At 47.7% G+C, this 21071-nt stretch overlaps 2 protein-coding genes across 2 annotated transcripts in view; one reads left to right on the top strand and one right to left on the bottom strand.

Annotated features, from left to right (window-relative positions):
• ece2a (endothelin converting enzyme 2a) overlaps positions 1-14605 on the bottom strand; it is a 51782-nt gene extending 37177 nt beyond the window's left edge. Inside the window, exons 1-3 of the mRNA XM_068599358.1 lie at positions 14466-14605; positions 13533-13654; positions 12611-12773 (exon numbers count right to left, since the gene is read on the bottom strand). Coding sequence (XP_068455459.1) covers positions 12611-12773; positions 13533-13654; positions 14466-14550 — 370 coding nt within the window. The 5' untranslated portion in view covers positions 14551-14605. The remainder of the gene's footprint in view (positions 1-12610; positions 12774-13532; positions 13655-14465) is intronic.
• map6d1 (MAP6 domain containing 1) lies at positions 14557-20951 on the top strand. The gene is made up of 3 exons (XM_068599370.1): positions 14557-15498; positions 16195-16489; positions 20302-20951. The coding sequence occupies exons 1-3, from the start codon at positions 15008-15010 to the stop codon at positions 20377-20379; spliced, it is 864 nt and encodes a 287-aa protein (XP_068455471.1). The 5' UTR covers positions 14557-15007; the 3' UTR covers positions 20380-20951.
• Positions 20952-21071: the final 120 nt, after the last annotated feature.

The following is a 21071-nucleotide window of genomic DNA, read 5'->3' as shown; positions in this document are numbered from 1 at the left end:
TATCTATATATATAAATATATATATATCGTCTTGGGGAGGAGGTAGCCATGGAAACAAGCAGGAGAACCGACTCTGCAGCGGCGGTTTGGTGAACGGACAAACTCCAGCACGACTTCGTGCCGAGGGGATCGTCTCCAACGCAAAGAAAGAGAAACACACCAGGTTCGCTTCAGTTGACGGGCAGAAACGGTTTCACGCCCTTTCTGTTCTGTCTCCGTCTTTCACACGGCGGCGGCGGCGGCGGCGGCGGCGGCGGCGGCGGCGGCGGCGGCGGCGGCGGCGGCGGCGGCGGACACGGGAGGCCTCCGTTCTCTCACGGCATCACCACCACCCACAGAGGCCCATCTGCTCCCTGATCCCCCGCTCAGGCTAATATAGGCCACGCGAACACAGTTGTTTGTTATGCTCTAATGACGCCTGCTAATCCCAGCACCGCTGGACGAGATAATCCTCCATCCGAACGTGAGACTTCTCCTAAAAATACCTTTTCGCTCACCGCCGCTTCACTGTGCTTTCGTATCATCCTGCTTAAACTCAGCCGCAGTGAAGCTCGTACCTCGTACGTCAGGCTTCTTCTTATTGAGTCTGTGTTTGCAGGTAATGCTTTTGAGAGACAGCTGGAATGGAGGGGGGAGTAAACGGCACATAAAAGAGGAGGTTCATGTTATTTGACGTGCAGTGGAGCCATTTTCTGACCCTTCGATTATGTTCCACTCTAAAAAGAGAAAAGTCAATACCTCGAGCTCCAGCCACCAACTTTTGCTCGTGTGTTGTCGTCTCTCTCGTACATCACATTAGAGGCGAGGAGTCAAAACACATCATCAACATTGACTCATGATTATTAGTTTATTTATTAATGATCCTCATCCTTGTTCCCTTCAACATCTTCATTCATAATTCATTAACTGTCTTAATTTAGCTGCTTATGTCCAACCAACAGTCTTAAAAATGTATATTTGCATCAAAAAGACTATTTTTAGTGTAGTTTTAGTTTATAAAGCTATTTTTGAGGGTTACAAGTATATATATATATATATATATATATTTATTAAGACTGATTCTTTACCGACTTAATGATCAGATTTTATTGATAAGAATTTAGGATATAAATATATATATATAAGCATTATGCTTCTGCCTATACCTTTCTAGTCTTTCTGTTTTGTATATTACATTGTGGCTTTACACGTTGCATGTACTGATTGACTGAATAAAACACATTTATACTACTACTATATACTACTACTATATACTACTACTATGATGTGATGTGCAGAGATGGGAGCGATGGTCGGGTGACGTTCAGCGAGCCAGAGTCACTTTCCACCATTAATCAATTCAATCTCTCTCTCTCGGCTCGGCCTCGCTGTACTCCTTAACTTGTCTCACTGAACACACTCACTTGCTTTCTGGTCAGTAAATCCAAGCAATATCCAGAGTAATACATGCAGACAATTGTCCTGAAGAGAGGGATCTATATTAGTCTAATCACTACTTGTTCATGAGTTCCCACCCGGCATGGTGCGGGTCACAGGCCAGTGCAGATCTGCATGTACATGGTGCCTTCTATTCAGTTAATAAGAAGCTCAATCTGTATTTAATCTTGAATTATTAACTGGGTCCTTCTGAAGGAAATGTCATAATTTATATACGGTGAAAAAAATGATTTGCACTAAGCGCTACTTGCCTTGATGTTTGTTCCATCTATACTTTATTTTGTGCACGCTGACCATTCACAGCAGACAGTTTCATCAGTTTTCATCAATAAAGATCACAGCAGGATACCAATAAAAAGCTGCCAAGCAGCTGAAGCAGCAGAACCTTTTGTGATGAAGTGGAAAAAGCAACAGGACGCCGTCGCCGTCGTTAAGTTTTCAGACGGTTTGTGAAAACAAAAAAACTTGCTTACGTAACCACAAGCAGGCCGGCTGCACTGCATGACGTCTGTTTGACCTTCGTCATGTCTGACACTTGTTTGTGAAACACAATACGTTCATTGGATTACGTTCTCTCATTAGACGCTGCCGGGCATCCTCGTCACCGGCGGGACGGACACACACTGCTGCACATCGCAGCCTCGTCACAGTTTGATCAAAGACCGGACGAGTCTCGCGTCTCTCTGTGACTCTGCACATCACGCTGGTAATTCGTAGGATGAACGTTCAGATTACCGTCTGCTGTATTTACATTTAGATGTGAGTTATCATCCTGTGATTACTACCTTAATGTCTGAATCAGCGGGGACATCTGTTCAAAGTGGAGCGACGACAACGCTGTCGCGCGGTGGAGGCGGCGTGCCCAGGCGGAGGCGGCAGGAACCAAGACTAATAAAAACAGAAGAGTAACACGGGGAAAGAACGCCGCAGAGAATCAACAAAATCAGGAACACGATGATCACCCTGCCATCGGTGGTGAGAAATTGTTGCTGCAACAGCAACAGCAACACATTTATTGTTCAAGTTTCCACAACGCGCAACATGCAGAGAGCTGTGAAACCAACAGAGAAATTGCCAGAAAATCTCAGCTGCCAATCCGCACAAACGTCACAAAGTGCATCAGAATATCTAACGAGACGAGCTCTCCTAGACACACAGAGATTACAGAGTGTTTTGTGCATGTGTGTGTGTGTGTGTGTGTGTGTGTGTGAGAGCGACACGAGGGAGAGAGCAAAAGGCAAATGGAGAGTTACGTAAGAATATCAGGACCGAGCCCAACCGACTCCGTTATGCAGGCCACATCAGAAGTGAGGAAAAGGAGAGAAAAGATGTGCAGGCAGCCAGGAAATGAAGCTTGAAGACTGTTGAGTCCACACACAGAGAAGAAGAAGCAGACAGAATTAGCAACAGACAAACAAGAGGCTCGGGGAGTAAATCTGTCTGTTTGGAGAGCAGGGCCGGAGCGCCAGGCGCCACGCTGACGGACGGTTGGTTACGCACTTCACACAGACGAGTCGCTGGAGTGACGGACTCAGAAAGAGGGGAAGGAGGAGGACGTGGAGACGCAGAGGTGGAGGTGCAAGCCCGTTAGCCTGCAGCAGTGCGAGCAGCGTTATGTAAGAGAGCTCGGGGACGGCGGCGCACAAAGAGCTCTCCTGCAAATGTGATTGGACGAACGGGCACAGAGGAGGAAAAAGGAAACGGTGTGTTTAACGACTTAGCTGCAGGATGACAAGGAGATTTTGAGACGTATGTATGGAAGATAAAGCAGAGGGGGACTACACAGTGTTATTAATTACAAAAATGTTATTAACCACATCTGTGGCTTTCCTGATATGCTGGGAAAAACTAAATAACACGACAGGAAACATCCCATATGATGAGCAACACGAGCCGGCTGCAGCAGATCCTCTCTCTCGGCTCACAGGTGCCACGTTGCACTCGGCACGCCACCGATCCACAAAGTGACAACAGCGTACAACTCTGCGTTACCACAGCGGAGGGGCGGCGGCAGTGCGTCACCGCAGACGTTTAAATGAAACGGCACCGCGGTGACGCACAGCCGCCGCTGCTAATGAGTCCTCGACGGGGCTTTCCCCCGCTCAGAGCCGCGAGACGGCGTGACGATGACGCCACCGAGCCTCATGACCTCGTGACGAGCGGCTCCACCAAAACGCTGTGAAACATTGCTTTTCTTTCACAAACAGGCACCGACAACCTTCAGGCGATGCTGCCGCTGCCGCGTCTGACGAGCTTCACAAAAGAATGCATGCGTGTGTGAGGTTAGGGGTGTGCACACACACACGCCGCTGTGCGTGTGTGATGTCCGTCAACCACACGGTCCAGCTGACCGCAACATGTTAAGAGCTCGTTTGGTGCCGACGCTTCAGTCTGCTCTGAGTTGTGAGATATTTGGCCGTGTTGTTGCTCCGTGCACGTGTTTCCATGACCGCGCTTGAACAATCTACACAAATGCATCCTTCACACGTGGCGTCAGAGTCCATTCAAGACGCCACGGAAGCATTTGATGCGTCGTCACTCTCCATGTATGCGGCGTTCAATTTGGGCCGTCACGTCAAAGCTTCACCGTCTTCCAGCAGAGTCCCCGTCGTCGCCTTAAGGCTGAATTATACTCCTGCAACTCCGACTGCGGCTGCCACGCAGTCGGCCTGATGGACTCGTTTTGGTTCATCGTTCCTGTGTTTTTCATACTCCAGACCAGCAGGTGGCGCAAGGAGCGTTTAGAGTCGACCTGAAACGCCGACGTTCACCGATATCTCCCTCCAGGACTTCACCTCCATCTGCGTGTCCTGACACTCCCTCAGACGTTCTTCAACAGGATCCATTGTTCCTGTTTCTGCTGTGGCTTTTAAAAACAGAGGTATTATGCTGTGAAACCGGAAATGAGAGACTCAGAAAGGACGTGGTTAGCGGACCAATCACTGCCTTGCGGGCTGCGTACGGCTCGCGTAGCTTTGACGCATAGTCAGAAATTTTGGGTGACGCAAAATGGCCGATTTCACCACGCAAGGGCGGCCATGCGTGTCTTGCGTGTCTTGCGTCTCTGCGTAAAACCAGAGTATAAATCAGCCTTTAATGTCTTACATGTAGATGTTGTGGGACAGAAGCTGTCGCGTAATCACAGACGCGAGCCTACAAGGTCACAGGGAAGTGACTTTTTGTCACAGCCAAGAGGGAAGCTCGCCTCTTTCATCACGACGAGGAAAAAAGCGTCGCGGCTCCGGATTCACTCCGATGACCTTTCCTTTGAGGTCGACATAATGTCTTTGTGAGAAATGCTCAGCGAGCTCCGGGGTGACACTTCAGCTCTGGAGAGGCGACTTTGGCTGCAGATGCACCTCTCGGCAGATACTCTTCCTCCTCTTCCTCTTCCTCCTCTCTGCAGGAGGGGAGGGGCAGCAGAGCGGAGGAAGAGGAAGTGAAGAGGTGAGAGAGAGGGGAGGGAGTCAGGAAGGGTAATGTGATGCAGCAGTGAGCAGCGCAGACAGAGGAGGCTGTTTGAATGCCAATCACCAATATATTCCCCTGCCTCCACACACAGACACAACACAGTTGTGTTAGAACATTGTGTTGTAATTTAAGAGACTACTTCCTGACAGTTTCATCACGAAACCCGACGTTGAGACAATGAATTCACAAATACTGGACAGATACAATTTAAATCCAGCAGTTTTAGAAGCGCATTATGTTGAGCGGCTTGACGTGAGAAGGTGGATTGCATCTTTCAGTTCACACACACACACACACACACACACACACACACACACACACACACACACCCTCTGCAGGGCTGCGAGCAAGTAATCCAACTCATTGGCGAGCTATATAATTTACACTCTGTAGGTGAGTTGAGTGACAGCCCCTCCCCTTCCAATGGCCACACTATTACCTCAAGTGTGTGTGTGTGTGTATGTGTGTGTGTGTGTGTGTGTGTGTGTGTGTGTGTGTGTGTGTGTGTGTGTGTGTGTGTGCTCTTGCACTCATTCAGTGTTACTGAGAAAAGTGAGTCACTGAAAAAAATAAAAAATAAACCTCCACGTCCACACACAACCTCTGGTGCTGTTAAAGAATACTCGAATGGGTTCAGCCTGCAGTGTGTGTGCAGTCTACACACACACACACACACACACACACACACACAGACACACACACACACACACTGTGTGCTCTTTATCAGGGCCGGGCCCATCGATCATCCTTGCCTGGTTGCCCGGGTAACCCTGTTATTATTCAAAGCACGGTGCACCAGCTTGCAGAGAAAGCTGTTCATATGTGTGTGCAGTGTGTGTGTGTGTGTGTGTGTGTGTGTGTGTGTGTGTGTGTGAACGCTCGTTAGGTAGTGGAGGTTCCCATTGGCTCATCGGCAAAGCAGAAACCGGTCCAAACTCCCTGATCTGCATACCAGTGAGAGAAGAGAGGACACACACACACACACACACACACACACACACACACCCACACACACACACACACTTCTCATTTCTCTCGCCCACCACCTCCCCCGCTCCCCTCCTCCACTCCCTCCCTCCCACCTTTGGGATTTTCATTCAGCATCTTTCCTCCATGTTTCTTCGCTGCTCTGCTGCATTTCATTCAGCCGGCACGCCGATCTGCTCGCTCTCTGATTTTTCATTCACATCCTGCGGCTCTGAGGCTCATTCATAAACAGCACCACTCCTTACAGCGGCAAAAAAGTAGGGAGGTGGGAAGGAGGAGGAGGAAGAGGAGGAGGAGGAGGAGGAGGAGGGGATGGAGGAGGGTTGCCCTCACTGACTTACCCCGAAAACTGGAAACCAATCCGGAAGCTGAGAAGAGGGGAGGGTCGGAAAGGGGGAGGGAGGGAAAGAGAGAGGGGGGAGGAGGGGAGAGAATCCCTCTGCTTCAAACTACACCCTCCTCCTCCTCCTCCTCCACCTCCTCTGCTCCTTCCTCTTCTTCATTCATCAGCCCACCATGCATTCACACCTCATGTGCTGCAGTGATGCTTCTGCTGCAGATGTTCCAGCATCTCCAGCTAGAAACAGATTTGACATTAAAGATGACTTTGATATATGTGTGTGTGTGTGTGTGTGTGTGTGTGTGTGTGTGTGTGTGTGTGTGTGTGTGTGTGTGTTTCCTGCTGGTTGAGGCCAGAGGACACTGCAGAATGAACAACCTCTGCTGCCTTTGTGTGTGAGCAGCTCTCTGTGTCTCTGACTTTGTTCCCGAGCAGCTGCTTCATAATCTCATTTATTAATTCAGCCGACAGGACGTGCACATTCTTCTGTACCTCCGATGCGTCCGTCGGATTAACATATCAACTCGTCAGAGACCGTCGGGAACCTGTGAGACCATGAAATGACTTCAGAACGAGGCCGCCGTTAAACACACACAACCCAATATATTCCTTGAACGCCAGCGTGCGACTGAGCCGGACGGCGACCGGCGTCAGGAACCGGCGGCGGCGCCGATACGAGCCTATCTGATCAGACGTGCGTCGCCTCCAGCCTCCACAGGGAGGGAGGGGCTGCGATCAATAAAAGGAAGGGCGAGCGCGAGCCGGCCCGGGCGACGTCTCCTGGTTCCCATTATTTCTGTGAACGCCGCCTGTTCCTCACAGCGACGCTGCTGCTGCTGTTATTCCAAGTGCCAGCGGGAGGCGAGTGCATGCACACGCCTGCAGAGTGAGAGACGTGAGAGGAGGAAGAGGCGACAGGAGAAAATAGAGCGGAGGATAAATGGAAAAGGGGGAAAAAAGGAGGAAAAGGTCACGTGTGAAAATGTAGAAACTCAAGACGAGAAATGAAGGAGATCTGATGTCAGATCTTCTGACAGCTGCAAACACATAACTCCTGCCTTCAAATCTCTCTCTCTCTGTCCCACCATGCTCTCTGTGTTGCCAGTGACTTTCCATCCCATCAGCATTTTGTGTCAGCGTGTGTGTGTGTGTGTGTGTGCGTTTCTAACACTGCAGATGAAGGCGACGTGAGAGGACCGTCATCTCAGATCTCTCTGTGGACACTGAAATAAAATCCTGCTGCTCGTTCCTCTGGTTCAGCGTGCGCTTCACAGGTTTACAAACGAGCGCCCGTGCTCTTATGAACACGGGTTCGCTTCTTACACACAGACACACACACAAGTACACAAAGATAACACAGTGTTTGGTCTGAAGACTCTTCCATCAGGAGGGAGAAGGATTTTACTCAGCAGCACAGCGATCTGAATCCATAACAATAAGTATCATATGAAACACACAAATACAGAATATATAAAATATATCAAACAGCAGCAATACTTGAGGAAAGTGCACGTTTCTGCTGGCATGCCGCCTTCTAAATGAACTGTATCTCAACATAATAACCCACCAACAGTTAGTTGGACTCTCTATAAGAAGTGCAGCTCCCACAGATCTCCAAACTGTTGTAAACACCTCCGCTCCAGCTATATATACACACACACACACACACACACACACGGCGGACTGACTCTGGGTACACAGGTGGACCGTCTGTGATACCAAATACTGACAAGCAGGCGGAGGGGAGGTCAGGGGAGGAAGAAGTGAGGCAGCGGTGGCCGAGTGAAAAGTGAAAAACAAGGAGGTGAGACAGCCGGGATGAAGTGGAGGAAGTGAGGAAGCAGTGAAGGTGACAGGAGGGAGAGGAGGCGACGGGTGTCAGGAATGAACGAGCGAGTTGTGGCGTGCTTGAGGCAGACGGGGTGATGGAGGGCAGACTTTACATCACTGTTAGCATGCGCTCATGTTCTTTATAGAAGACATAATGTCATTGTAGTCGAGGCACTGGGCCGCACATAGCTACACAACAGCTGCCCGACGGCAATAAACACCGCACACGAACCCACAAAGCGACAGCACCATGATGTCAGGTGCTAAAGAGAGGCAGCAACGCAGGACAGCGTAGAGGAGGTAAGACATAAGCTGAGCCGTGCAGCTGCACTGAAAAGAGCTTTTTGTTATCAATTAGTCTGCCGGTTAAACTCTGGATTGATATGTGTTATGAAATGTTAGGAAGTCGAGAGCGATGACATTACAAAATGCACAAAAATGTCAGGAGGTTTGTCAGGAGGTCAACCATAAATACACCGCCTGGAAGTCTGCATGCAGCCAAGCAAGAACTCGACCGACCCAAAACACGAGCTGCAGATGAGGCCATCGGTTACACGAATATAAAAATACACAGGCTGTATTTAGTATTGTGTGTGTGTGTGTGTGTGTGTGTGTGTGTGTGTGTGTGTGTGTGTGTGTGTGTGCATGGGATTTGCTCTGAGAAAGCAGTTATTCCCCTGAATGATGTCACCATGCACTTTAAGACGATTACAAAGCGATGCTGAAATGTTTGCACCGATGCTGAAGCACACGCGTGTTCAGTCCTCCTGTGGTCATGCAGCTGTTCTCGGTCTGACTCCGGACCAGCCAGAGAGCAGAGCCATTACATCATCGCCCCGCTCCTTGGAGAACGAGGCGTGAGCGCTGACCACTGGCAGACGCCGGGTCATTACATCACTTGCAGCAGCCGGCGGCGGCGGCGGCGGCGAGCCATGAAGCAAAAGGAAGCGGCGGCTTGTGTTGAGAGCCGACCACGTGTGATCGTGATGATCATCACTAATGCTGCGTAATGTTGCAAACAGACATGTAGGTCAGGTGGAGGGTCGGGAACACACACACGCACACACACACACACACACACACACACCACCCGAGGCCTTCAGCCAGCCCAGCCAGAAATTAGCATGGTTATGTCACATTACAAGGCCGTGTGACACACACACACACACACACACACACACACAGCGCTTTAATCAGAGTATTACATTATTATCAACGTTTAAAAACTGGTCTTTATGTTTAACGGAGTCCTGTTTCATAACTGTAGAGTTATTGATAAGCTATGGATGTACATTTCCAATATGTCGCAGTCCTCTGAACGAGCAACGTTCTCCATTATTTTGAAGCAGAAACAACAATGATCCAACGGCATTGTGGGTAAAGTGGGTGTGTGAGTGGGCAGTGGAGCTTCTAAACACTGTATGTTGTTATGGATGCTTTTACCACCTTTTGTAATCACGAAGGACGAGAGGATCAATACTGTGTCGACTAAAAAAACACTGCTGGCAAGTAAATATATCCAAAAGGAAAACATACCTCAAACAGAAAATAACAGTTTATTTATGAAAGACTATTTTCTGCTGCAGCTTTGATGCATTTAGGAGCGAGCAGAAGAATGATGTGGGATTGGCAAAAAGTTAAATGCCCAAGTTGATGAACATTTTACCACATGCGACTGCGTGGGGTCTTTCAATATATCATGAAGGATTCAATTATTCCATTCATCATCGCTCATCTTGTTTTAGGGTCGCGGGGCCGATGCCAGCCGTCAAGCGGTGAAGGCGGAGCTCACCTGGACGAGTGTCCAGTCCATCATAGAGACAACCACGCACGCTCTCATGCACACCTGCAGGACATTTACAGTCCAATTAAGCAAAGCTGCAGGGCTTTGGACTGAGGAGAGAACCCGGAGAACCCGGAGGGAAAACAGTGTAAAGTATAAAAAAAAACATTAACACTGTCAGGTAAACAGAGGACAAAGACAGAATTATACTGAGGAAGACATCAGCATGCAGCAAAGGGCTCCAGCTCTCCTCTTGTACGCAGCGCTCCCTCCTTCCTTCTCCCTGCGATGTACAGATTATCTACATGGAAATGACCTCCATCTGAAACGGTTGAGCGGCCCGAACCTGATGAGTTATTGAACGACCTTCCATCTTTCCTTCATCCACTCATCGCACACAAACAAGTCTTCCTCTACAGGACATCTTCCCTCCTCGGGTCCCACGACACAGCGCCGATAAAGTGTTGTGTTGTTTCACACGAGACAATCGTCCGGGTTCACAGACTTGACGAGTGAGGACGGCGGGGAGACGCGTGTCCAACACACGAGGAGGGTTCAGCCATCTTCTCAGAAGGCGTCGCCAAAGAGACGCTTATCTGAGCACCAAAGTTGCTGAAGACGTCTGGTGACAAGAAGAGAGAGAGATGGAGAGAGAGATGGAGAGAGAGAGAGAGATTCTCAAGCGATGTGATGGCTCTTCTTTGGATTTAAATCAGCGTGCAGGAAGCGCTCCAACCTGCTGTCGGCTGCTGCAATGTAACGCAGGAAAGAAGCAAGAGATATATATATATATATATATATATATATATATATATATATATATATATATATATATAGATATAGATAGATAGATAGATAGATAGATAGATAGATAGATAGATAGATAGATACACAAAAGACTCCAGAGTCACTGAGCCTCTTGCACCTTTGCCGTCGGTGTGCCTGCCTACTATGACGCACGTTGAAAAAGTGAGGCTGCACACTATCTGTGTCTGTCCGTCAGTTTGTGTTCTCACAGGGAGAAATGTGTTTCACAACACACATTTAAACAAGAAGGGCTTTAAACAATATCTCCAGGTATGATACACCGATGTACTGGCGCTATTTTTTTTCATAAGAATTAGACAGCAGCAGAACACAGGGAGGTTTTTGTCGAGCAAAGAACTTCTGACACACACTCACACACACACACACACACACACACACACACTCGCCTGTGAGCACCTCTGTGCTTCTGTGCAGGTATAACAGTTACAATAAAAGACTTCAAAGCTGCCCGCATACACAAATCTGCGCATAAGTCATCCTCTGATATTAAAAAAACACGTCATCTTGGTGAAGCGTTGCCTGCTTTCACAAGCGACCACATGGAAGTGTAACGCTTCACCTCAGGTGTAAACAAAATGTTTGTATTGATCAGGATTAAGGAGAGAGAACAATGGAATAAAGAAGCTGTGTAACACACGGGTCCATACGAGCTGCGCACGCTTCAGATAAATGATTGATGAGCAGAAACATTCTGTCTCCGGCTTGAAGTAAACACCAAATCAAGAGACCGAGTCCACGAGCTTTTGGCTCTCGAGCCAGTTTTCATACATCATTTTCAAACATCATATTCACATGTCTCCACTGTGTTCAGCAGCAACATGACTGTTCGTGCTTCAACGTTTGTGTTGCATGTCTTACAGAGCGGTGCCGTAACACCAGCCGCTGCATCCTGATGCAGGAGACAAGGCTTCATCTTCAAGGGAACAGCGACATCTTGTGGACACGCGTGGAGATTTCACTCCAAAGCCCAACGGAGTCAACTTTCTTGGGCAATAAATATTATATCTCCTCTCAAAGGTTGACGTCAGACTGAACTCCTCTTTGTCCTTCACAGAGAGAATACGAGCAACACGTTGAAGGACTTTGTAACAGAAAGAAAAACTCATCAAGGCTCATCAACCAGAATCCAGTCTAAAATGTCTCTCATGATTCGTAGTTTTCTGTTTCCTGTTTTATTTTGTAGTCTTGTGTCCTGTGTGTCTCTGCACTTCCTTTGAAATCTTTTGTCTCCTGGTCGGTTCGTACGGTGTCCTCTGTGGTCTTGTTCCTGTTCCTGTTCTTTTCCTTCCGGTCCGTTAGAATCTGGTCTGTTTTTGAAAACCTTTTTGTTGGAATTAAATATTCTTTGAACTGTTTTACGGCGTTTTGGTCCTACTTCCTCCGTCCCCTGACACTCAGATAAAGTATTTACCTTCACTATTTTGTTCATAGTGCAGACTACAGAAAACTATCATGCACCAAAAGGTGGCGTCCAATGCCTGACCAGGCTTTTATTTAAGCTTCTTTAGGTTCAGCATTTTAAAAATGTATTTTCTGGTGTTTTCATGTCCCAAATAACGTATCCAAGAAGGATTGTGTGAACCAAAACTCAGATATCATATTGGCAACAGCATGGAACATTATCAGACAATATTCGGCTCGATTTATGATTGAATTCTGAAGAGTGAAGATCACGTCAATGTGTCAAATATATATATTACTACTTCAGCCATAACAACTGTAAAGACAATTGTCAACCAAAAAATGGCTGCCGAGGAGGATTCAACATAACATGTGACGCTAATGCAGCATTGACAACCGTGATGATGGCATCTGACGCATTGCTGACAGGCATAGGGTCGACTTTTAATTCACCAAGACTCCCCAGACGGTGACGATACATTCAGAGCGATGCTTTGTGTCCAGCACAACCAGAATAAGATCTAACTACTAACCGAGTATCAGGATAGAGTCTTCAACGTGGACGTGTTTTTCCAGAAGAGGCTGGAATTTGGAGAAGCTGCCCAGCCAGTCGAAGCACCGCTCCGTCTTGTACCGTTCATCCCAATAGTCGACGTCTTGGTATCCGGAGTTATTGTCCGGCAGGTACTCCATATTCTATGTGACATGTAAATACAACAAAAAACCATCAATCTTGTATCCATTTCACAAAGGATAGCGAAGCGTTTACATTTTGGCTCTGCGTTTATTTCAATAGCTTTGATCCAGGAAACAATTTATTCATATTATGATCTAATTTTGTGATATTATGATCTAAGTGCGTGATCCTGAATCATTACTGCAGACACGTGGTGGGTGTTGTGCCCATGGTTTTACTAAAGGTGATGAAACGTGTCAAAAGTGTGACTGTAACTGTACTTAATGCACTTTATTTCATATGTTTATGGCATCTGTGGTTGGTGACACAATAATATAGAAGACACAGTATGTATTTTATTTTTTAAATAAGTTGTGGCAAGTGCATTTTAGTAAAAAAAAAAAAAAAAAAACGTTCAGTGACACAATGATGTTACATGACGTCACGAGCCCCAGTGCAACCCGCACTATTTCTTCGCCCCTGGATCTGATTCTGAATGCTTATGCTGCTTGTGTTTGGGCTATTTCACGACTCCACATCGGTGGCAACTGGGTCTAAAGCGAGAGTCCGAGCAGACACGCGGAGGCAGAGAGAGACGCCGGCAGGAGGAGCTGAGGAATGCGGAAGAAGCGGCGCCGCGTGGCGGTACTTCGCCACGCGGCGCCGCTTCTGTGACGCCGCCGCTTTAAAACTTTAAAACAAACAAAAAGTCAGACAGCTACGGGCCCCGCGCCGAATGAGCTTTGACTTCATTATTCTTGGTTTGGCTGCCTACTTACGATTTCCTGGTGTCTGTCCTGCGGCCGGTTCGTCACCGTGAATGAGCCGACGTGTAGTGATCGTACAGCGGTGCCGCTGCACTGCCCCCAGGCGGCGCCGCGGAGAACTGCAGGCGCATCTTCTACAACACAATAAATCCTGTTGAGTCAAGAGAAATGATTAGTTTGAAACTGCTCAGATTACAGCAGGAACACCCTGCAGATTGGTTTATATGTTTATATATTCTTCTATTTTTTGTTTTACTTTGAACTGTTTTTGTTTTTGCACTTTATTACATTAACTTCATGTCGGCCAAAGAAACACAATTTCAAATATTCTTTATGTTTGCACAATGTGATAATTGACAAATAAAACTGACTTTGTAAAAGGTTTTTTTTTACATAAAAATAATTACACTCAAAGTTCATCTACATTAAAAATACAAATTTCCATCAGAGTAATGTCACATATTCCCCACCAGATGGAAATATAACACCGCTTATTTTTCATGTATTCGTTTGACTGTTTACTACACTCCCTTCTGAACAGTTCACAGAGTGTATGTGCCTCCAGTGCATCCAGTGCCATCCTGTCAACTTAATGCATATCCCTCCATTCTCACTGAACAATAATTCACTGTAATTCTCTACATGATAGTCTTTTATTGCCAAACCTTCATTATTGGGAAATTATATTTGAACTACTTGAAGTTGAACTACTTCGTCCTTCAATACTAAAAGTACATTTCAATACGTTTCGCTGCTGTTTGATCCACGTCCAGTCTAAATTTGAAGCAAGCAATCACATGGGATACTTTGTTAGCCGAAAATAAACATATATAAATAATGGCATTGGAGTTGTGTTATTTTGTATTGAACCCCATGACCTCAATGGAAATGAAGCAGATTGATGGTAAAGAGTAACCTGAGAAAATAAAGATATTCCCCACACACTCTCCATAATGGGGTCATCAGGTTTGATGAGTAAGTTGAATCCATCCCCGCGCTGCCAACCTGAGCAGTGGGCTGGACGCTGCATCACACTTATGTAACCCCCGCGCGCGGAGAGTAAAAGTACAGTAACATCGCCGGTGGGAAGTGGAGAAACCGTCACACTGCTCCGGTTCAAGACGTGTGTTGCACGAGTGGCTGCAGGAGGCAACTATTCCCATATATTTTGGAGGGGTGGGGGTTTCACTCTGGATCCGGCTGATGCGCAGAATAATGTGCTCCAGATTCCTCTGCATCGTGGAGGCACTACAGACCACGTGAGGGGAATATTTAACGACGGTCTCCGACAGAGCGGCTCATCTCCGCTGGCTCTGCTGCTGCTGCTGCCATGGACTCCTGGACACTGAGTTTGCTCAGCTCGGACGCGCAGGGACGGCGACACTCTGCTTGAATGTAACCTTTGATCCGTTGCTCCTTTTTTCCTCTTCGTTTTCTGTTCTTTCCGTTTCTTCTCTTCTCCACAAGTTGAACCAGCCGAGGGAGCGATGGCTTGGCCGTGCATCAGCAGAGTGTGCTGCCTGGCTCGTTTCTGGAACCAGTTCGACAAATCGGACCTCTCCGTCCCGCTCACCACCCAGAACTACTCGGACATCACCGAGCAGGAGGTGCGATCCATCACCAAGCAGGTCTCCGCCTCGGAGCGCGCGCCCGGGAACAACTACGCGACCCCGGAGCAGCGCGCCGCCGGCGCTCCTCCTCCGGGGAGCCGAGGGTCTTTCAGGGGGCGAAAGGAGCCCAGTTACAAGCCCCGGGAGGACTACCAGCCGCCCACAGTGCCTTTCCCCAGTGTCACCCAGTACAAGCAGGATTTCAAACCCTGGCCCATTCCCAGGAAGGAGAACTTCCCTTGGATTAGCAACGGGGGCAGCAGGGCGGACGGCGTCCCGGACAGCGCGGGGGACAGAGAGGGGCGGGGCCGGGGGCAGAGGTGTGGAGATCAGCAGGTGATGGAGGAGAGCAAGAGCAGCTCGTACAGGTAGGACACGTCATCCTCTGCTTGTTTCAGCACCTGTTCACTGCGGGCTGGAGATGAGACGCTGATGCTTCATTAGATGATTTTTAATAATGCATTGGCTTCCAGGGTCGACTCAGCATGGAAACAGGGCTCATCAATAATTCTCTTTGTATATGTAGCACCCACCTCCCTCTAGATTGAGCTTATATTCATATAAAACTGAGCTAAAGTATCAATATTGGATCCATAATTCACGCTTTTGAGCAGATGAGCCGTTAGAAACAAACAAAGTCTATATAGTTTTCTTCAACATTACAAGCAGGGCAACCAAATAATGATGTAACATTTACTCAATATATTCATGTTAATAATCTTGTGAGCCCTCAGATGTTTCTTGTGATCCCTTAATTAGTCCAGACATACTATGAAATAACCGCACTTAAAGGGATATATTAATAGGTTTGAATATTCATAGAGGCTGAGATAGCTGGACTTTTAGTCAAGCTTCAAAAACACTGGATCATAATACAAATTGCATCTTCAAGACTTTATGAAGCTCCCCCAATGTTTCAGAAGACATATAGGACAACTGTTTTTTTCACTCGTTAAGCACCTTCCAGGTGAATAGATGTTCTTGTGTGGTCCTGAATGTCCCTTTAAGTCCTCTTAGAGGCTCAGTGTGTCTATCAGCCACCTGACGCGTCGCTCTTCCTCCAGGCAGGAGTACCGGCCGTGGACGGGGGTGCGACCTGCTAAAAACATGAGGAAAAATACCGCGGCTCAATACTCCAGCCCAGCGGCCGAGGCCGGCCGCGACCCGCACGAGACCAGCTACCAGGCGGCCTACAGCGGGGAGGGCCGCAGGTCCATCGGACTGCACCAGGTGGAAAACGATATCACACCCGCTGCCTCCAGCTCACATCCTGCTGCCGTCACCCAGCTCGCCCCCACCGGCCTCCTGCAGGGCGTCCCAACCGAGAGGCCCGAGTTCAGTCCAGCTATCCAGGGAGAGGTATGCAACGACAGGAGACGTGTTCAGACGTGTTTTCCTCTCCATATATCAGACCAAAAGCTGGTGTCGAGCCCTCTGCTGGAGCGGCATGAAGTGCATTACTGAAACAGCTTGAGAGAGCTCAGTGAGGAGCTGGAGGTGTTGCAGCTCCTCCAGAGGGGCGTCTGGTCTCGTCCCCCTGGTTGCTTGTTGCTGTTGGGGCGTTTGTGGAGAAGTGAGACAGCGTTCTGTCCCACAGCAGCTTCACAGTGACCCGGCTGTTTAAAACAGGCCGTGCTCTGTTAGATAACACAACGCTGGAGCTTCACTCATTACTCTGACCTGAATACAGAGTTTGATGAGGATGAGAACAAAAACCTAAACGGGTAATTCACACAACTCTGTGGTCCAAAGGTCAGAAAAACTAACCAACCTGGAGACAAATGTATTAATATATCTCATCTATATCATACATACTATTATTTCATCATACAAACACTCTTAATCTGTATTTGGACTTTATATTTTCAAGGCATACAATTCTACCAATACTATATTGCTATAATATATAATATAATATAATGCAATACAAAGTCACACCTGAAATATAATTAAAAATGCGAGATGTTAAAGACATGATAGGGTTGGACATGAGGTCCCAGCTTTGTGCTCTGAGATATAATCAGACAGTAAGATGCTCCCACAAAGAGCCAGATGTCTGACTGAAGCACAACTTACAACAACAAGACAAGAGGATTTACTCAGGAAGCTCAAAACTCATCCGGTCACTCAGGTTGTTCTAGATTATCGAAGGATAAACTCACTGAGGTTCTTCCTGCCGTGGTTCTGTCGCTTGTGGAGAGAAATAAACGTGATGAGAAAAGTATTTCATTGAACGGACACTTGCAGCTGAACAGAGCTCCTTCCCCTCGGATGGTCCAGAGGTCCATCAACAGGTCAGAGGTCAAACAGAGTATTGCACGCCTGCAGCTGTGCGTTATCCCCCTCCTCATCTTGCAGACGTCCTCCTTTTTCTGATGGCGTTGAGGCATCGAGCCCCCGGGCCTCCAGGTGCTGCAGTGTTCATGGGTCAGGATGAGATTACAGCCCGTCAGACAGAAGGAGACTTTAGTTATTTGAGTTAAGATGGCGGCGTCTGCATGCACACCATGTTCAGAGTTAAGTGATTTATGTAAACCCCCGCATGGTTTTACATCTGCACATCAATAATCAAGTTTTGCTGAGTTGTAAGCAACTCTCTGTCGTGGCAATATGAGAAACGTTGACGCATATTTCAACATCATGCAGGTCAGCTGTTTAGCGTGACAGTCAGTGAGACAGATTTGGGGAATCTCCAGAGGTTTAGTGCCATCCCTCTTCCCCGCCCACAATCCTCGGTGCCATCTGCCGGTGGATCGCCGGGCCGGCCGGTGCCGGGTCAGGAGGATTTGTCTGTCTGCACGCTGTGCAGCAACACATCGCACGAGGAAATGCATCCGGAGAGGGTGGAGAATGTGGTTTTGTGGGAAAGGTGTCGCAGTTTCAAAACCTTTCAGATTGAGCCGATTTCAAATAATTATTTGCACAGTTTTCTGAAAGATGACAATGAAGCCGCTTTAACCTCAATATCTTGTGCGGCGGCGATCGAGGTCAAAGTGAGAGAGGTCGCTGGCGGGACTCGAACTATTAATAACCCCGACCCCTCTGGAGGGGGAGGTCACGACTTTAGGAAGGAATGAGACGCTGGTGGTTTGTTCAGACACACACACACACACACACACACACACACACACACGCACACTTTCATGCAGTTTCATCAGCTCTACCACAATCTTCCAGTGCAACACAAACCAGCATGCCAGCAGTTTAAGTTGTTAGATAATCCACCCGGGTTAAGGTTAAGGGTTAAAGGTTAAGGGTTAGTGTTAGGTTAAAGTTTAGGTTAAGGGCTCAGGGTTTAGGGTTAAGGGTTAACCGCGGTCACTAGCGGCCTCTCACTTCCAGCTCCTCACTGACTCAGCGGCGTCCTGCAGGCCTCTGAGCTGCTCACCCCTCCAGTGTTCAGTCTCTGGTCACGGCGCTCTGCTGGCGTTCGTCTCGCTCAGTTTGTGGCACTAAACTGTGTTTTTCGCGGCAGGAGAGGCTTCCTCCTTTAACCTGTTTCCATTATTAAAACATTTAACTCCCGAATAATCTGCTAAAATCAGAGTTAATCTGCTCTCGACGACAAAGGAATCGAGCAGCCGTGAAATTCTCATTATTGCTCAAATCAATCAATCACATTGTGTGCTCCCCCACCTGGAACACAAAATCCATCTCGACGGATGAAAGCTGTCTCTAATTTCACGACGAGCGGCAGAGAAGTGAACGATTAGGACGCGGCGACGCTTCTAATGATGACAGACGTGTTTCCTTGAACTCACTGAACTTACAAACTTAATTTAAAACCTTTCAGCGAGACGTTGCTGCGAGCTGTCAGACGACATCATTAACCTTAAAACCCAACATGTCTGCCATGAACGAGTGCAGCCGTGAACTCTGAGGCCAGTTGTGTGTGTTAGGACTCAGGCATGCCATGCACACACATGCACACACATGCACACACACACATCAGAATCAGCGTGTAAATCTGCACATACATGGAGTTGGACTCTGGTTTCTCTTTGCTCTTTGTACTTATAAACAAAAGATAATTATAAAAGACAGAAAAACAGTCAACAGTGGTGCAGAAAGTGCACACAGTGCAGGTGGAGGTGTCAAATTAATTGTTAAATTTCATGCAAACACATTTGTAAGGATAGATCGTACAATCCGGTGTTTGTGTGTCAGTGATGAGCAAGACACAAGTCACTCACCACCGTGCAGAGTGGAGGCGACTCTTGTTGTGACGACTTCTTGGTGTTTGTTTACTCAGCACACAGGCAGCCCTGTTTGACTTATGAATACAATTCATATTCATGTTTTCACCTGGCAGTAACAGATGCACAGTAAAGTGTGGAAACGCTGCTCACAAAGGCCTTAACTGCATAAAGAGATAGAAAGCCTGCAGAGACAATGCAGCTTAAAATACACATTCCTGTTGCTCCCTTTTCTCTCTTTTTCCCACGCTGCCCGAGAAAACAGAGCGCTGTGCCAAGTTGGCAGGAGGAGAGGATTGTGAGAGAGAGAGAGAGAGAGAGAGAGAGAGAGAGAGAGAGAGAGAGAGAGAGAGGGGGGGGGGGGGGGGGGGGGGGTTAGTGAGCCCCATTTGATGGATTATCTGTTCTCCTGCGATGTTGCACCGGGTTGCAGTCTTCTTCTTCTTCTTTGGCACCAATTTAATTTATGAGGGAGGCCGACCGGCTGCCACGCAGAGCAGAAAAGCTGGAGTGAGTGAGTGAGTGTGTGTTTTGTGTGTGTAGGAGGGAGGAGGTGGATTCACTCACACACACACCAACATGAACCGCCATGAAGCCACAATCAGCGAGTCGTCAATCTCTCCAAAGTCCAGCGCGCCAACAGATCAGAGCCGCCTCGCTCCACAGCCGCTGGAGGAGACCGAGCCAATCACTGCTAGAATTAATAGTCTTTATTAATATTCTAGGCCACAGCCGTAGATGCTGGTCCGGCTTTGGGATCAAGCTGCCATCAGCAGCGCCGTCCAGGCCGCCGGCTCTCTGACAGCTGAGCTGATGCGTCTCGACGGCTCGGCCGACACCCGTCTGCTCTCGTTTCACGGGTCCAGACTGAGGACCACAGCTCTCCGGCCTCATCATCAGCTGCTGTTACACCTGCATGTCTCTCTCTCTCTCTCTCTCTCTCTCTCTCTCTCTCTCTCTCTCTACCTCTCTCAGGAACATCTGGTCCGGACCAAATTCCCTCCAAACTCTTCGGCCGTCTTTCAAAGCGGGCCGAGGGTCTTCAACATCTGACGGCTCCTCCACCTTCACACCATTCCACTTCTGATCGGTTTGAAGGACCTAGAGGGGAATGACTGGAGTTCATCCCACCACACAGTAATCTATGCAAGGGAATGGACATGGTTGTGTAGTAGGACGTGGTTGTGTAGCCTGTGGAGACCGATAGAGACGGCTTTTACACTGTCCTGCCCCGTGACATGGAAATGAATATGCATGGAGCTAAAGACGAGCTATTGTTTATGCAGTTATAGATGCACAAAAACAAGCTGCTTTTGAGATTGTATGAGAAAGTAAGAGTGTGTGTGTGTGTGTGTGTACCTGCTGATTTGTCCTTTATTGTACAGAATCTACTGAATGACATGTTGGTGAAATGAGGAAGCTGAGACGACCTTTTTGCCCTTTAGTGTTCTGCTAGAAATCTGCTAGAAAATACGTTATTTATTTCCTCCGTATTCAATTAGTTTACTATTTTGAGAAAGTATTGTTCAGTCTGTCATTTTGTAAATCTATTGTTAAAGAAAATACATCAAATATATAATGTAAGTGAAATTACAATAAAAGAATATTAGGTTCTTAACACTTTCTATGGTCTATTGGTCCCATTTTCATTCATATTGTTTGTTTTTATGTTCTGGCTGTTCTTGTAAAACAGGTGAACTGACCCTTTAACGAGTACGACGGCTGTCAAGATACTCCAGTTCATC

The sequence above is a fragment of the Clinocottus analis genome, unplaced genomic scaffold (genome assembly GCF_023055335.1).
Source record: "Clinocottus analis isolate CAN_PGR_092001 unplaced genomic scaffold, fCliAna1.0.p SCAF_11, whole genome shotgun sequence".
In the NCBI taxonomy this organism is placed as follows: domain Eukaryota; kingdom Metazoa; phylum Chordata; class Actinopteri; order Perciformes; family Cottidae; genus Clinocottus; species Clinocottus analis.
Note: the sequence above shows the minus strand (reverse complement) of the source record. Positions and strands in the feature narration are given on the sequence as shown.

Coding starts and splice junctions, on each gene's coding strand:
- map6d1 (XM_068599370.1), top strand. CDS start 15,008: ATGGCTTGGCCGTGCATCAGCAGAGTGTGCTGCCTGGCTCGTTTCTGG. Junction 15,499..16,194: donor AGCAAGAGCAGCTCGTACAG/GTAGGACACGTC, acceptor CTCTTCCTCCAG/GCAGGAGTACCGGCCGTGGA. Junction 16,490..20,301: donor GTCCAGCTATCCAGGGAGAG/GTATGCAACGAC, acceptor TACCTCTCTCAG/GAACATCTGGTCCGGACCAA.